This window comes from Eublepharis macularius, chromosome 2 (assembly GCF_028583425.1).
Source record: "Eublepharis macularius isolate TG4126 chromosome 2, MPM_Emac_v1.0, whole genome shotgun sequence".
NCBI lineage: Eukaryota > Metazoa > Chordata > Lepidosauria > Squamata > Eublepharidae > Eublepharis > Eublepharis macularius.
The window spans coordinates 69065416-69084087 of NC_072791.1; the positions used below are offsets into that span (position 1 = coordinate 69065416).

General features: G+C 38.8%; 2 protein-coding genes across 3 annotated transcripts in view; both read right to left on the reverse strand.

Annotated features, from left to right (window-relative positions):
• LOC129324122 (cytosolic phospholipase A2 zeta-like) overlaps positions 1 to 13026 on the reverse strand; it is a 46268-nt gene extending 33242 nt beyond the window's left edge. The window contains exons 1-6 of the mRNA XM_054971132.1: positions 12778 to 13026; positions 10493 to 10565; positions 6780 to 6916; positions 5587 to 5712; positions 4447 to 4487; positions 2654 to 2696 (exon numbers count right to left, since the gene is read on the reverse strand). Coding sequence (XP_054827107.1) covers positions 2654 to 2696; positions 4447 to 4487; positions 5587 to 5712; positions 6780 to 6916; positions 10493 to 10565; positions 12778 to 12888 — 531 coding nt within the window. The 5' untranslated portion in view covers positions 12889 to 13026. The remainder of the gene's footprint in view (positions 1 to 2653; positions 2697 to 4446; positions 4488 to 5586; positions 5713 to 6779; positions 6917 to 10492; positions 10566 to 12777) is intronic.
• Positions 13027 to 15902: 2876 nt separating this feature from the next.
• Positions 15903 to 18672, reverse strand: part of VPS39 (VPS39 subunit of HOPS complex) — a 31289-nt gene continuing 28519 nt past the window's right edge. For both annotated transcript variants that reach the window (XM_054971437.1, XM_054971436.1), the window contains one exon: positions 15903 to 17961. In XM_054971437.1, coding sequence (XP_054827412.1) covers positions 17886 to 17961 — 76 coding nt within the window. In that variant the 3' untranslated portion in view covers positions 15903 to 17885. The remainder of the gene's footprint in view (positions 17962 to 18672) is intronic.

The following is an 18672-nucleotide window of genomic DNA, read 5'->3' on the forward strand; positions in this document are numbered from 1 at the left end:
CACTAAATCTCTACATAGTATGTTTTTGCCACCAGCTGGCATGATCAGCATTCATCACTGCTTACCACACAATTTCAACTGCACTGAAAAAAATGCAATAAACAGCCTCAGAAACTATACAGATATGATTTAAAAAGCTGACAAAGGAGGAGTAGATGTTATAATTGATAGAGTAGACTATATTCAGGAGGCTGAAAGACAACTCTCTAATACTACTAATACCTCAGACCTCACTCACGAATACCAAAACAAGATAACAGGTTTGTTAAGTTTATCCTCACCCATGACTACTTAAATTTGGTAAGGGTTTATTCCTTCAGATCAATGGCACAGTTATAGGCACCCGCATGGCATCTCAATATGTCAACATTTTCATGGCTGACTTGGAGCAGTGCTTCTTCAGAGCACCTACCCACTAACACCTTTCTTGTACTTGAGATTCATTGATTACATTTTTTTGTCATCAACATAGGGGAAAGAAGCTTGTGAGAAAATTTCCCATGCTTTCAGCAACTTTCATCCCACCATCAACCTGACCATGAATCAATCTACTCAATCCATTTTCTAGACACTATTGTACAAATCCATGATGGACACATTAACATCATCTTAGACCAGAAATGTACTGATCACCAAATATATCTACATGCCTCCAATTAACACCCAAAACACACCAAACAATCTACTGTCAAGCTCTATGCTACACCGGTTTCTGTTCCAATCCCTCAGACAGTGGTTCTCACCAGAGGGATCTACATTTTTAGAACTGCTATACCCACCTGATAAAGCCAGAATGGGACCAAAAACAGTCCTAGACTAGGCTTGATATACCCCCGTCCCCACCTGCCACCCTCTGGCCCCACTCAGCTGGCTGATGGGGGGGAAGGCACAGGGGGAGAAGCATATGCACACACTCCCCCATCCTGCTGAAGTGATGTCAGAGCACCTGGAATTTCCTCCCTTATGCTAGAAAATGACACCATGCCCAGTGTTTCCCTGAAGACTCCAAACTGGCAATTTTGGATTTTAGCTCAGCCTGTGGCTCTTCCTTCATGCTGGAAAACAACACGGAGGAAATGCCAGGAGCTTTGAAGTCACTTCAGTGGGATGGGGGAGAGTGGGAGCATGCATGCAAACAAAGGACATGCGTGGGAGGTAACTACCCCACTTCCCCTCTGTCTCCAGCCCTCTGCACTACCACTTTGGCCACTTGGGCCCCGGGCAACCCTAGCCCAGACAAAACGAAAACAGAACACTATTGGTGGTCACATACAGCTCATAACTCAAACCAGTTCAATGCATTATTAATGACCTACAACCTATGCTGGAAAAACAAATACTATGCTTTCGCAATTCAGAGGCTAATTATCTGCATTTCCCAACTCTATGCATATCTCCTTTCTCTAATCAAGCTGATTATGTTTCGCATTGTAACTCTGCATCCTGACTTCAACTGGCCCTTCTTGGTAACACCTCCCATCTTATGAACTGGATAGAAGGGCTGCTGTATCTGACAAAGGTGTCTTCTGCATGGGTTATCTGCCCTGAGTTCAATGTTTTTGGGAAGTGGGTTTTTCTTGTTTCGCCATAGCATGGTGGTGTATTCATGCACCCAGCTTTTCTCCGTTCCTTCTCAATCTACTTCACTCCAAAGTTCTGGAAAAGATTGCAGCAAAGCCTAGATGACTGTTGAGTATGTGGGAAAATTCAGATTTTGCAGCCCACATGGCAGCCATTTTCCCTGACCCTGTCCCATGGCAGTCATTTCCTTCCCCCGCCACCAGTCAGGCTGTTAATTTTTTTAAAAAATTGGTACTAGAATACTGTTGTATTGATATACCATTATATTGATAGGTGTAGCAGTTTCTCTGAATAGCCAGCTTTCATTTTTTTAAAAGTCTTGAGCCCCTTCCCCTGCAGAGATATAAGGGGAAAGGCATATGTTCACAAGGAAAGGGGCTAGAACCTTACTATTTTTTAAATGAAAGCTGGGAATTCAGAGAACCAACTACACCTATTGTTACAAAGATATAGCAATATAACGATATAACTGCCCTTTTTAAAATAAATAATTCAAAAGCCTTGTTAGCCCAGGGGAGGGGGGTGGTCATTTCTTGGGGACTGAGGCAGGGAAAATTGCCATGTGGAAGCCCCATTGTGCTGCACTTTATCTGCAGCTACACCTGCAGTGGGGAAACCACAACATCCTATTCCTATGTCAAAGACATCAAAGTGAACTTTAACTCATGAAAACTTATAACCCTGGAAATGCTACTGGACTCAAATTTTGTTACAACTTTCCACTTGCCTTTCCCAAGAGTAAGAAGGAAGGCTGAAAGAACACCTTTTCTTCTTTTCTCTCTTAGAATACTGTGCTTCTATTTTTCTGTTCCTTTCCATTTCCAGATGACACAAAGGGCAAAAGGATTAGGCAAACAGCACCTGGATTTGCTAAGGCTAGTTGGTAACTTGATCTTTAACTTACACACCATCTACGTACCACAGTAAACCAACTGCTGACTTGCAGTCTAGAATCTTCAGCATAGAAGAACCTTGATTTTGAAAATGCTCTTATTTTAAGAACTCACATACCATTGAAATCAACATCAAATAATTCTAGAATTTGCAGCCATTTGATTTTCCATGCACTTACCACAAGCACCCCATTTGTGATAACTTCAGTAGGAGTATCCGAACTATAAATGCAAAATATTGAGGTGAATAAATTTTTGACCTTTTATTTCTCTGTCCCTCTCTAGTCCTTTACTTGCATTTCCAGCTCTTACCAGCACAGCACTCACAAGATGCAAAAACTGTCAATGTGTGTGCAGTAGAGGGATTACTACAAGTATTCTGTCACTAAAAATGATACCTCATGGTGGGAATACACATGCATCCTGAAATGCTTTATTGCAAGTGCGAACACAGAAATCCCATGAATCAGATGCTAAGATTGCTTCCTATGAAAGAAGCCAGTCACGCCATTATCGCCCATCTCCACACAGCCTAGTTCATTTCTAAAGAAATAGGTTTGTTGAAGGTGCAGAGTACTATCACCTCTCCATTATATTTTGCAGAAATTTGCTAAAGGAGCACAACTATGAGAATTAAGGCAAAAGTTAAATATTTTTAAAAGCGTGCCTGATCCCTAGAACATACAATGACTCAATAAAAGGACTGGGTGAAGGAAATCTTGTCCCAATATTCCTAAAGCAACTCCTAATAATTCAGTAGCTTACCAACATTTAATTTACATTTAGTATGGCAGTAGGGAAAACTGAAGAGGAAGGTATACAAATGTGCTGTAAGTATTGCAATAAGAGAGGGCAAAAGTAATCTGCAATACAGGAAAAAGGTAAGTTTCCCAGAAATGAATGTCCATGTGCTAAGCCAGCAATGCAAGACTGTCTCCACAATGTCAGCAAACAGATCTTATCAGATGACTTCTTGAGGGGAAATGCAAAAAGGCAGATATATATGTGAAGAAATCTTTTGCTGGAAGCTGAACTCCATGTTCTGGTGCTGCAGAGCTGACTACAACAATGTCACTTCATGAATAGAGCAAGAGTCCAGTAGCACCTATAAGACTAACAAAATTTGTGGTAGACTATGAGCTTTGATGAGCCACAGCTCACTTTTTCAGAAGCTGTGGCTCACAAAAGCTCATATCCAGAAATGTTGTTAGTCTTATAGGTGGTACTGGTCTCTTGCTCTTTTCTACTGCTACAGACAGACTAACACAGCTACCCATCTTGATCTAACTTTATGAATACAAACTAACAAAGAGCAGATTTTTTAGGCGGAAGGCTATTAAACACCCCTGTCTAAAACTGACCTAAACTTGGGATGTCCATAACAAATATCAAACAGCAAGAACATGAATGCTGCATAACTCAGTAATTGTTCTTACAGTTTGCTGTGGAGTAATTTTCCTTTTTTTTTTAAAAAAAGGCACATTCCAAAGCATGGGAGGTTTGGGGTGTGGGGCAAGAGGCAGAAATGAAATGAAATGATACCAGGCTATGTGCCACTGTCACATCTAAGCAAAAACCCAGACATGACATCAGCATGTTGACCGGTTCTCTAGAAACTCTATAGTATTCGTTTCTAAAGCACCAGCTGACATCTGAGGTCACATCTGGGTTTTTGTCCAGATGTGACTTCAGCATATAGCCTGATGTCATTTATACATACACACACACACACACACACAATTTTTCCCACTGTCCTAAAAGGTCAAGATAGTGGGTGGGTCCTTCTCTGGGAGATGGCCTGCCTGAAGCAGCCACCTGACATGCCTACTTCAAAATGAAGCTTTGAGATACCCTAAACTGCTTAAGATTTTAAACCCAATCTGTGTTTGTTTGTTTGTTTAATTCAGAGGTATCTGGCAGGGCACTTTGGGACTGCAGCCTTTGTGACATGGAAAAATATAACAATTCTCACCTTTTCTGGAGCAAAAACTCTACATCCAGCTCCTCCTTGTCCTACAAATAAATAAATGCTATTTAAAGACAGTTTAAATATGGGAACAAGAATAGGAAACAGGTCAGGATGTAAATAATATTACATTGTTTTAAAATACAGCTCTAATCTGCATGTAATTATTTTTAAATGAGGCTCTTGTATGACGAATGAAGGAGGGAAATCATGTTAATAATTTTTCCATGCAAGGTTTTTCCCAGTAGAATAATTGCATGTCTTTCTCAAATGGGAACTCAAAATTTTAATCTAATACAAAGACAACATAAACAAAAGATTCAATGCTGAAATTCAGAGGTTGTGTAAAATCTGCCCGGCATCTTTATTTTGCAAATCTTTTTGATGGATAAGGAACATACAAGCCTGGTGATTAGTCACCATGACAGATTAGGAATAGACTTTCAGCTCACATGTTTCCCACCCATTTCACCATGGAGAGAGGGTAAAGTAGGAAATCCCATGGTCATTTGAGCACAGCATCTCCCAGGTTTCAGAAAGATCCCACATTTTATTACTTATTTACTTCATTTATATCCAGCCTTTCTCCCCAGTGGGGACCCATCATTCTCCTCCCCTCCTCCTGAGAGGTAGGTTAGGACAAGAGAGGAGGAGGACTGGCCCAAGGACAGCCAGCAAGCTTCCACAGAGCAGAGATCAGAGCCTGGGTTTCCCACCGGGCCACCATACCTCTCTGGATCTTTCAACAACAGGATCTCCATTAGTTACTTTCTGTGCAGTGAGATTACTGGGGGGGAAAGCAAATTAATCAAGGCCCTAATATTTACCCACAGGAGCGGAGGAAGAGACCATTTGAACTGGTCCTATATAAACTTGAACCAAGAAAAAAACATAGAATATTCTTTTTAAAAACCACTTCTCAAAATCAAATGCATGCAGGACCCATTACACCATTACTTTGCTATCAATTTATGGCTAGGCTGGTGATCCACAAATCTGGAGTTGCGTGTCCTAATTGTATTTTCTAATGCAAAGCACAACTGATCTCAGCCATGATGTAGACATGCAGGAGCAAAACTAGATTCAAGAACTCTTCTCACTAGTAAATCTAATTGTTTTAATAAACTTAAGAACTGAAAAGCTCACCTCTTTTAGTTTGAAAGTGTTTTTCACAGGACGGCCTGGCTTAATTCCCGTCACATCAAACACAACAGAGGTAAGTTCATCACTAACAAGAACATCTTCATCAAAAAGTGTTAACTCAAGAGTGTTCTGAAATGAAAAGACAGACAGGACGGCTGAAATAAAGTCTTAATAAGCAAGATGGCAGGAAAAGAACAAATATATAAAATGCCAAGCAAAAACTTCAATTAAATGTAATTAAAAATTTATTATTTTCTAAAAGCTGACACATTGCACTAACATTTTTATAACAGTCCCATTTAGAAAATTTTCCTCTACAGATTTACAAACTTTTATTGGAAGTTCTTTATTCAAAGCCATACCAGATTAGATCCAAGTTCCTCCTTTGCTTCTAACCACAAATGTTAAGTCCTGAACAAGTCATTTAGGTTTCCCAACTTGTTCCAATGGTTGGACATCATCACTTCTTTAACAAGCTGTCATCTTTTTAAATCATAACATGGCTAGACTTTTGCTTTTCATGACTTGTCAGGGTTTAACGCATCATTTAATTTGACTCTGGAATGTTATTCCATCACAGTAATCTATAATCCCCAAATCACTATCTGAATTTGAATGCAGAGTATTTTAGCAAAGACTATCAGCTACATTCCATACCTCCATAGAAGGACAGGATATACATACAGTAAATAAAATAAAATAACTGCTTAGTGTGACATCATTTCCCCAAAAGTTCAGAATACTATAACTAAGAGCCATCAGTTGAAGCTTTGGATGGATGGCTCTGCAAGGAAGATTAAAAATCAGGGCTTCAGGGATCATAGTTCCTATAATTACTAATGTCAAAGCAATGCTTTACCATAAAATTAGGTCAGCCATGCATTTTGCTACTTAGCACAGTGCATGAGATGAGCAGTTTCATGGGAAGTTATTACAAGACTATTCATAAAACTACAATAGGGTTAGCAAGAATGCCTTTCTCAGTTCTAAACCTCAAGGGCAGGTGCCAAGAATAACGTAATTTGTGAGGCAAGCGCAAGAAGACAACTTGGGGGTGAGGTAGGCACTGAATACTAATTTGTAAAACTAGATCATATTATATTTTTCCTCGAGAAGATATTTATTCCCTGAAAATCCGTATTCCAGGATGGTTACCAAATATTAATTAATCTGCGACAAGAAGAATTACCCCTCACCTTGACAGCACTGTTAATTCTAAACTGGAAAGTTTCATTCCACTCTGGGTCACTGGAGTTGTCAATAACCTGAGTTCGGTATGTAATTGGCGATGCAGTTGGCAGACGCAACTCCACGTAACAATCTGCCTTGGAAACTATAGGGGAAAGGACAGAATATCAGAATATTTTCCTATATCATCTCATTACTTTCTCCACACCCAACAGAAATCTAGGATGAAGAAAATGAGCTCTTCAAAGTAGGCCTCCTTTAATGGCAACCATCAGTACCATCAGTAATTATTATTTCACAGAGCAACAATCTTCAAATTTGCTCCAAAGGAAACTTGTTAGGGTTTTTTTAAGTCATTACCTCAAAAAAAATTCTTCACTAATTATTTTATTGGTATAAAATTCTTCCTATTTTATTTTCTGCACTAACAAAACTCAGATTCTGCACTTTTAAAAAGATCATGCAATATCCACGCAGCTGTGCTTATTCTGCATTCATTTTCTCTGTCTGCATGCTTCATTCTGAGCTAAATAGCATTATGGATTTTTGTTTAAAGAAACATCCAATTGATAGGTAAACACACATGTTTGTGAGTGCTCTGAAGAGAGAGGAACAAGCAGGAGAGACAGGTTGATAAAAAGCCAGACGATGATAAACTGAGTTTGGGGAGTAAGGCCTCCAAGACAGCAGAGTTTGGCTTCCAGTTTTAAACCTCAGCACCTCTTTTTGGAAATTATTTACTGGTTGAGCCACTAAAGATGGAAAGGCCTTTTCACTCTTCCTCAGTACACAGCCAGTCAAATAAACTCAAACAAAACCTGAACGCAAAAATAGATATATATTTCATGTTGTATCATGAATGCTGCTTGAGTCATTTGTCCTGTCACATTAAAGCAGCTGACGATTCCAGTGGGTCCTTTCATAAATTAGTCATGTTAAAGGTAAAAAAATTTTATATGTAGCCCTGATAAATGTGGCATGTATTTGAAATGCTCCTCTCTTGCCTTTGTGATCTTTTGATAAGCACTCAATCTTTAGAGGCACTTTGCGTCTATGTATATGATATAGATATACTAGATTTAGTGGTTTGTTTTTTGGATTTTTATACTCACTTATAGAAACAAGTTGCTTTGCAACTGCGTTTATTAATAGGTTTTCACACACAAAAAACAGCATGTCAAGAGTCTGAAGACTGTCTTAACAACAGCAGCAAGACCACATGAAGAACACAGCATCAAAATGCAGAAGAAACCCAAGCCAGGCAAAAATAAATAGTGAAAGAAATAGAATCAGAATTCTAAATGTTGTTTTTCAGCAACTTGCATGTAGAGACAAAGAGAACTATTATAATCACCACTGCAAAACAATAGAAGAGAACAACAAAAAGGAAGAACAAGAGAGTTGTTCCACAAGATCCAAGAAATCAAATTCCAACCACAGCTAGGTATGCTGAAAGATCAACATGGAAATACATTATCTTATCAAGACATAATAAAGAAAAGATGGAAACAATACACTAAAGAATTACATGAAAGAGATAAAAGGATGACAGATTCTTCAAAGATGAATCCTTTGATGAAGAATCTGCCATTCTAATACCAAAAAAAGAGACATCAACAACTGCAGCAACAATTGGACCATCGCAGTTATTCTCCATGCAAGCTAAGCAATCTTTAAATTTGACAACAAAGACTCTCACCATATATGGAATGAGAAATGGCAGCTGTTCAAGCTGGATTCAGGAAAGGAAAAGGCACTAGTGATCATATTGCAAATGTATAATGGTTACTGGAGCATATCAAAGAGTTTCAGAAGAAAATCAGTTTCTGTTTTATAGATTACAGCAAAGCTTCTGACTGTCTGAATCAAAGAAATGAGTGTTCCACAGTATCTATTTGTTTGGATGTGCAACCTGTACTCTGGACAAGTTACTTGTTAGTACAGAATATGGGAAACAGAATGGTTTCCAAACGGCAAAGGTGTCCAACAAGAACGTATCCTCTTATCTGTTCAATCTATATGCAGAATATATCATAAGAAATGATGGATTATATTTAGATGAAGATGGAGTGAAAATCTGTGAAAGGAACATTAACAATTTTGAGATAGACAGATGACACTATATTACCAGCAGAAAATAGGAAAGACTTGAAACAACTACTGATGAAGGTTAAAGGAGAAAGTGCCAAAGCAGGATTACAGCTGAATATCAATAAGACAAAAGTCATGACTACTAAAGAACTACACAGTTTTATGGATGACAATGAAGAAACTGACATTGCTAAAGATTTTCTATTCCTTGGTTCATCAACCTAAAGAGGCTGCAACCAAGAAATCAGGAGACTGAGACTTGGAAGGGCAGCCTTGAAGGAACTGGAAAATATTCTTAAGTGTAAAGTTGTTTCACAGGAAATCAAGATCAATATACTTTACACTATGATATTCCTAATTATTATGTATGGATGAGAGAGTTGGACAGTGAAGAAAGTTGACTGGAAGAAAATTGATTGATATGAAGTGTTGTATTGGAAGGCAGTTTTACTGATACCACGGACAGCCAAAAAATAAGTGAGTTCTAGATCAAATCAAGCCTGAATTCTCCCTAGAAGCTAAAATGACTAAACTGATGCCACTGTACTTTGGTTACATCATGAGAAGACTCGCTGGAAAAGACAGTTTCAGGTGGGTAGCTGTGCTAGTTTGCAGTAGACAAGCAACATTCACATCAACAGCACCATAAAGACCAACAATTTAATTTAATTTAATTTATATTTATATTCCGCCCTCCCCACTTTCGCAGGCTCAGGGAGGATAACAAAATACAAATATCAGATACCATTAAAAACATTTAAAAGCACTATGTTATATCATATTTGATATCATCTATTTAAATATAAATAATTAAAAAGCAGCACATAACATAAATTTGGTGTTTCGCACAGCAGTTCTACCAGAGCAAATACATGCAGTAGTAATGAGTGTGGCAACAGCATCTGTGTTCACATAGGGGCAATGGTTTAACCCCCCCTTAATGGGGGGGCACCGCCCGGCGTCAGCCATATGCCTGGCGGAATGGCTCTGTCTTACAGGCCCGGCGAAATGCAAGCAAATCTTGCCGGGCCCTAGTCTCGCAAGACAGAGCATTCCACCAGGCCGGGGCCAGGACCGAAAAGGCCCTGGCCCTGGTCGACACCAGGCGGGCCTCCCTAGGGCCAGGGACACTTAAAAGATGCTTTCCACCAGATCGGAGAGTCCTCCGGAGCTCATACGGTGAGAGACGGTCCCGCAGATACGTCGGTCCCAGTCTGCATAGGGCTTTGTAGGTTAACACCAAAACCTTGAACCTGATTCGGTACTCCACTCGCAGCCAATGCTTTAGGGTATAAGCTTTAGACAGTCAAGCTCCCTTCATCAGATATTAGGAGGAATGAAGATCTCTGAGTCTTTATATCCGTCAGAAAGTGGGAGATGTGTTGCAAAGAAGTAATAGAGTGAAGAAGCACAAGGTCCAATGTAATTAGCTTGATTAGCACAGGGGAAGAAATGCAGAAATACGATTATTCTAGGGAAAGTTGAAGGCAGTAAGAAAGGAGGAAGCCACAACCACCTGTTTGCACAAACTAAGCAAGGCTATCAATGATAGGACATTTTGGAGGTCATTAATTAATAAGGTCACCATAAGTCAGAATTGAAACCACATAATACACACATGGACACTTACATAGATCTGTTCCTTTAATGTTTCTGGCTCGAAGGATTTTCACTGTAAGGTTATAGTAAGGGTGCTTCTCACGCTGAAAAGGTAATAAGCCCAAACATTAAACTTTGTCAAAGCATAATTTTCAAAAATATGTTTAAAAGGTAGCATAACTAGAAATAAGTCAAAAAAGTTCTGCCCATTAACTGTCCACCATTTTAAAATATTAGTCACGAAATGAAAAAAGGAACACAATAAAGGCATCTAATTTTTTTGTAATATTCCCAGCTCCCGGACTTATGGAGCAAATGGAAAAAAAGCTTCTTTCTGAGTCTCATTATTTTCATTCACTTAATTAATTTAAAGAGAGTATTATTTTGCCCACTAATTATTTTTCTAGGCCTACTGCTTCTCTCCAGTTGAGAAAAATGCAAAACAAGGGAAAATATGCAATAAACCAGTCCCTGCTGTCTCTTCCACTTTCCATCCCAAATAATTTAGGAATATGCTGAAAAAGAAGCTGAATCCATAACCATATTGACTACTGACTGTGACCATGTAATTCAATATATGTATAATGGTACTATTATCCTATCTACAATCGTATCTGCTCCAATGCTCTTGATCGGGACTCCCACTTAAGAGATTTACAACAAGCATTTTTGGGACTACAGTACCCACCAAATGAAGTGAGGAAACAAATCGACAGGGCCAGACTAGTACCCAGAAACAGCCTGCTCCAGGACAAACCTAAAGGAACTAACAACAGAACACCACTGGTTGTCACCTATAGTTCCCAGCTCAAACCCATCCAACGTATCATCAGTGATCTACAACCCATCCTGGAAAATGATGCCTCTCTCTCAGAAGCCCTGGGTGGAAGACCTTTCCTTGCCTACAGACAGCCCCCCAACCTGAAACGACTTCTCACTTACAATCATGAATTGGCTAGCAGAGTCACCAGCACAGGTACCAGGCCCTGCAACAGACCCAGATGCCAGCTCTGCCCTTATATCTACCCAGGAAATACAATTACAGGACCCAATGCCGTCAACTACACTGTCTCTGGCTCTTACAACTGCTCATCCTCCAATGTGATATATGCCCTCATGTGCCAACAATGTCCATCTGCTCTGTACATTGGACAAACCAGCCAACCTCTGCGCAAAAGAATAAATGGACACAAATCTGACATTAAAAATGGCAACATCCAGAAACCAGTGGGAGAACACTTCAATCTACCAGGACATTCCATCAAACACTTAAAGGTCGCTGTAGTTCAACAGAAACCTTTCAAAAACAAAATCCAGAGGGAAGCTGCTGAATTGGAATTCATATGTAAATCTGACTCAGTCAAGCTGGGACTGAATAGAGACTATGAATGGTTATCTCATTATCAGAAGTAACTGACTTCCTTACTGTAAGATCACATCAGGTCATGTGGAATAAACATTGACACTAGCAAGCTAAGCACAACAGCTGCAAATGTACAACTGAAGTATCGACTGACTACTATTGAAAATCTTATTAAGCAGTGAAATTTAGGACTTGCCACTGGAAGAACTGCTATTCGTGAGTGTTACCTACACAGATTGAAGTGGAGAAAACGTGTTGGGGGTGAATCTATGTTTTTATTATTTATAAAATTTCGCAAGTAACTTTATTCAACCCCAAACTGACACTCCAATCAACATAGAACACAATACCTTTTACAAAGTTATAAGCTCAGCAGTCAACTCCATCCTGCTTGCAAAATATAATGTCCTGACTGAGTAACGGCCCATTTAAATAAGACCCTGGTGCACAAAGGCAGGGTATAAATATAAATAAAAACATCTATAATGAATAGTTAGTGATGATCCCTTAGTGATGATCCTAGGTTTTGAAAGGGGAAAAAATTCACACAGTGATGGTTAGTTTCACCAAGAAGTCAGTTTTATACCACATAAGTAAATGTGAATTTTACATCATGCGAGGGTTACTTAAAACACCAGACTGTGATCACCACAAGAATTTTGCCTGGTCCTTGACGAGCTTGGGACGGTCCTGCTATCTTAAAGGTTTAGCAGGGGGAGCCTAGGGATTCTAATTTTTTCTTCCACCTGACTATTGAAGAGCCAGTCCCCCTTTCCTCTATTATCTGGAGATCATCTAAGCCAACATATAGATTTGCTTCCCCAAGGCAGCCCACGATGCCCTTGCTCTAGGCAGTAAAACAACTTTAAAGGCACAGCCAAGAAAAGGCAGCGTCTGTGTGAAGCTACTACCGCCGCCCGGCGCCTACCCGCGAGCAAATTCGTCCACCTTACCCGCCAGTGATAGAGGCCAGTCTCTTTCCTCTCCTTCTTCTGGAGCGCCACAGCAGCCACGAGAGGCAGCATTCGGGACGACAGGGGGCCCAACATCGCCTGGCGGAACATGAGGCAGAGGCGCCTTGGCGAGCGAGCGGCGGGGAAAGGGGGGGAAAGCGCCAAATCCTCCGGCCTTAAGACAACTCTGGAACTGGCAGCGGCGTCGCGTCCCGGAGATTGCGGCAACCTTTGCTAATGTGGAGGCGTGTCTTGCGCAGCACCTCGGCGTTACTCTATGCCTACCTGGCACGTTCAGTTCAGAGTTAAGGAAGGAAAGAAGGAAGGTGATAACGATTCTAAAGAAGATAGGACTGTAAAGATCAGAGGGTTTTTTAAAAAAAAAACTTCTCTCCAAACTAAGTTTGTTCTGCCAGCGTTGGACAAGTTACAACTGTGCTCTGTTACCTGGAAGACAGCTGCCTCCCAAGGCAGATCCCATTCACGAGTTCCTGTGACATTTTTTCAAGCTGACAGAGCGGCAAAGTGACCATACGTCATTTTTTAAAAACTATATATTAGTACATAGTTGTCAACTAACACAATTAAGTTTTAAACTGTCATATGCTTTTTTCATCCCTAGTTAGAGAATTCCTCAATCCCTCTTTCTTTACAACACAGCCATTTCGAAACTTCCAGAAGTTTGCACAGTATTTTTTTAAAAAAAAAAATTTTGCCATTCAAAATGAATTGGATTAAAGATTGTATTATAGAAAAGAAACTTTTACAAAAAGAGATTTAAGTGGAATTTTTAAATAACTAGGCTTTAACAAAAGCTTATGCTGGAATAAAGTTTGTCAGTCATTAAGGTACCACTGGACTCTTGTTTTGGTGTAAGATGTGCAAAGGTTTTTAAAACAATGACTTTCCAAGAGGACTTCACACATCCTGAGAATCTAAGCTAATATTTTTACATTATCAAACAGAATTCAGAGGTTTTTATAGGCAAGCAATTGTATGACCAAATAACATGAGCCTACAACTATATTTCAACATACTACCTTTAACCTCCATTTTGGTTGTTGTGATCACACTGAAATCAGTTTGTTTTGTGTTCTCTTGGCAGAACATTCATTTTACTCTTGAATTCAGCTGTCAGCTTGAGTAGGAAATTGCAGCCCCATACCTACCTAAAGCTGTAATCCTAAACATCAGCCTAAAGCTGATTATTTTTTACTTTTTACTCAAATAGGAAGGATTGTAGGGAGGGGGTCTCAAATGCTTCACTAATGAGTTAGGGACCATAGACTTCACCATGTTGCCTTGCATATTATCTGTTGCTCAAATATGTACTCCTATGCTACCTGTGCTTCATGTTATCTAATGTTTGTCCTAGAACTGATTATATTCTATTTCAGCAATTCTTCAACTCTGTATTAGATCCTTGCTAATGCTACATCTTTATAAAATCCTATGACGTTGTGATGTCCTTGACACCGTGTGGAAATGTCCTCAGTACTGATTGTACTAATCTCATGCTATGTAATCCGCCTTGAGTCTCAGTGAGAAACTATAAATAACAAATAACAAATAAAAATGCAACTAACACTATTTTGTGTCAGCATTAAATCATAAACCCCATGTAGTTTTTTATCTTTGACTGGTACACTGTAATTCAGGCCTACCTTCAAGCCACACCTTGCCTGGAACTATTTCCCAGATATGAGAGGGCTAGTTGTGGTCCCAGAGAAAAGATAAGGCTATACAGAGCTCAGTTGCTTATCATATCACATGGCTGAGCTTGAATCATGAAAATAGGTTCAGAGCGAAATACTTTCTCTCAGAGGAGTCTCACTGAAGCCACTAGTACTGTTTTGGGATAAAAAGTTTAAATTCCAGCTTGTATCAGTGCAAAACCACCCGGAGATTTGGGAATGAGGGTGGAGAGGATGTATAGTCTCTACAGCAATTAGAGCACAGTACTTCAACATGGTAAATCACATCAAGAAGATAATGGTTATTTCTGTGGAATGAATTGTAGAGCTAGCATGCATCTTCATGATTTGAAGACAATGAGAACTTTGATTTTTAAAAAGCTTTCAGGAAAAACAATAGGTGTAATAAATGAACATAATTACAACAGTTTAATCTTCCTACAGCTATGATTCAAGGAATGCTGCAACACTGGAAGTACAGGAACACTGATTGCTGATGACAAGCACACTGGTAATATGTTGTATGATGACAAGAAAGGAAGTGTCTCACTAGGAACAGCTAATATCACCTCATAATGGACACATTTGAGTAGCTGTAGAGTACATTTCTTCACCAGTGAATAACCACAAGCAGTCCTCACCTCTGTGATTAGGGAGCAGAGTTCCAGATAATTTGGTCTGCACACAGGTGGTTTATAACTAATTTACATCTTTTACTTAAATACTACTACTATTGTATACCATTTATACAAATTTGGCAATTGCTATATCAAAGTATTTTCAAATTCCTAGAAAAGTTTTAATCTGAAAATGGGGGCTTCAAAAGTGAAAGCTCTGACATCTAGATTTACAAATCATGTAATGTGCATTTCTTGTACCCTTATTATGAACCTTTGAGAATTTTGTGTCACCTCGAGTTCTGACAAGAGAAAATCTTGATGATAAAACTCAGGTTGGTTAATTTACTTCTTCCTTAATCTAGTAATTTATTTAGAAAATGTATACATATCTTCACCAGACCTGTTTGAGAAACGTTACAGTTTTCAAGGACTTCATCAGATATACCTTAACTTTGCCTTCTATTTCATCACCTCAGCATGCTAATTGCCCTCAATCAATATGTGGTCTTACTGAGCTGTAAAGAACCGTGGACGCTGTGATCACATACAGGAAATGCCTAAGGGAGAAAGCAAGTTACTCAAATTGTGCGTGAAGATTTCAAAAGCCTTGCATGAAACGTAATCTGTTCAAGTTTTTTTTTAAGTGTTGTAGTCTAGAACCTGGGCTTTATCTTTTGGAAGTGGCTTGTCAATACACTTAACCTGACTTGCACAATCTTCATTAAAACACTAATAACAATTTGAGATTAAGTATCAATACACAGCACTAATTTTGAAAATTACTTTTAAAAAAGTAGGCAGCACAAATGTGTTGATTTCTCAAATTTTCATAATAATTTATTGCTTTAAATAAACCTGGTTTACAATTAATGTCCCAGATACTGTGCAAGACTTATCTGCAGGCAATTATAGCACAAGCCACATCTCTGCAAAAAATATGTAACTAAGCTGAAACAAGGCACATAGAAGCTTCATTGTGAAAAAGTACATTTGAGAAGCCTCAATGCAGCACAGAGTTTTATGGCAGCAAACAGTCACCTGTGCATTGTTAGGGTCAGAATGGGCTACACAGATTATTGATTTTATACATTAGCTTTCTGTTGTTGGTTATGTATACGGTTCCATCTCCAAGCCCAATCTCTAGTACCTAACAAAGGTATCTGAATAAATGCACAAACAAAATCCAGTGGCATTGTTTATGTTCTCTTCTTCAAGCAGAAAAAATAGAAGGAACAACCAAAAAAAAGTTTCACACAAGAGCCAATCCCAAACCCAACAGTAAGATTTACTGCCCAAAATGCAGTAGATATGACCTTGAGGATATACAATAATGAAAATGTCATGGAGAAAATCAGGGAAGCAACTGCTACAGAAGACCAAGCTGTTTTACAGAAATTTCAGTATGCATTATATTTATCCTTGTGCTTCAACAAGTCAGGGGATATCTTGGAGAAATCCAGACAGCATACAGGAAGGCTTTACTGTACCTTAATTTCCTCAGCCTACTTGTTGGGAGACAACTGTGGATTTTTGGCAAAACCTGGAAATTAATTCTATGCCCAAACTAGTTGAATGATGTAAGTACTAGCTGGACTGAGATGTTGAGGAAATTTCCCAATACAACTAATCTGAACCAATTGCTCTTAGCATGAAGTGAACACTAATATACATCTATATTACCTTTCCAGATTAAATTTTTTTGGGGGAAACAAAACGTTAAAACAAATACTACAGCCTGTAAGGCCATGTGCAAACCAGAATTTTCCAATATTAAAGTGATCTGGGTACACAAAGCCACAGATGGCATCAGTTTGAATGGGATATAGTTCACTCAAAATAGTCACAACTGAAGTAAGTGTCTAGTTTAATTAGAAGTTAGAGACTGAATAAAAAGCACTGAATTTACAAGCAATGGCAACATCAAATTGCCACTGCTTGAGCAGTAAGATACACACACACCTAATTTTTCAGAGTGAGAATGCTAACGGGTTGTTTTTAATTTTTGGTACAAGTGTAGATGCCTGTTCCCTGTCCCTTCTGACAATCATTGCCACTTTTCATTACATTAGTAACAGAAACAACTATACACAGTGCAAAGAGTCTGTATTTACATACTTCTTGAAAGCAAACTGAAAAGGGAGAAAACAGTTTCAATCACACTGTATGAGATTATAACCCTTGGAACATTCTTATATTACTGATAACTACTCTGGGTACAAAGGGTAAGAATTCTCTGGACAATATCTACTTATTCCTAACACTAGGAAGGAGGAAATCCAGGAACAAGTCTTTCTAGAAGTACCAGCCTCCAAATGTCTGATAGATGTACATCGCAATACAATGCTGATTAAGTAAATCTCAATACAACGCTGACAAAAAGTTTTTTCTTCTATGACTGGAATACAGAATCCAACACAAAACATATCTCCCATCCATTATCATTTTCATCATGTCTTGACTTTCCTTGGTCAATATTTGAGACTTGTCTAAAGATTACTGCTGCAAGAACTGGAGTGCAATGGCTACTCATTGCTATTTTCTTCCTTCCTCACACTTGAGGGCTGAGGTTATCCTACTGGCAAGTATATTGAAGAACAGGCAGACGTGGTTTATTGTACTAAGCCAATACTGGCAGGGTACAAGAAGAGTGATCTGATGAAGCCGCTTTGGCCTCAAGTCATTTGAAAGCAACAGGGCTCAGAAGATCAGAGATGCCTTTGCTTGTTTAATCGCCTCTTCTCTCTCCTTCCACATAAGCATCATACTGCAGTTCATGTTATATATGCTATTCCTTTCAGGTGTCCGTTGCACCCACTTCTTTGGAACAGAAATAATGCACAACTACTCCATTGGGATAGTAGGCAAAGGCACTATGGAAAGAAGAAAGTCACTTTATCAGGTTAAATATAGTTATGTTACGATTTTCACACGTACATTTCACTACAAATAATAAAGCTTTATTAGGTTATCTTTAGAAAGGCTTAGATCTAATATATCTAAACCTCAGAGAATTACTGATTCTGTAATGTCTGTATCAAAACCTCTCTACCACTGTTCTTAAAGCTTTGTTCCTACTCGTTCTTGTGTAGAGCTGTGCATGCTTGCTGTACATATGTACTCTTGTATAAGTAGTTTGTGGAGCATATGGATTTTAAAAAACAGCTTCAAAACTATCAATATTGGCAATAAAAAACTGGAAATCACATAATAATCAGGACAGAATGTGGGACTAAGCTCATATATCCTAAGCTGCTCACCCTTAAATTAATTTCATCTCGACAATGAGATTACACAAAGAATTAAATTGTATAGATTTGGATCTGCCTCAGCAGCCAAACTGATGTCAACTCCATACCACTACTCTTCTACAGAAATCTCTGCAAAAAACAGGCTAAATAGCAATTTCTACATTACAGGTTTAGTAGTTTTAGGGATGCTACCTAATTTCACTACCCACCCATTGTTTACTCAAAAATCCTAGTTCCTGTTTTGCTTCTCACTCCCAATTGAGGCACCATTTTCTGTTTCCTTGCAGCATTTTTTTTCCAGTAGAATTTATACAGTTTTTAAATTTTTGTGTC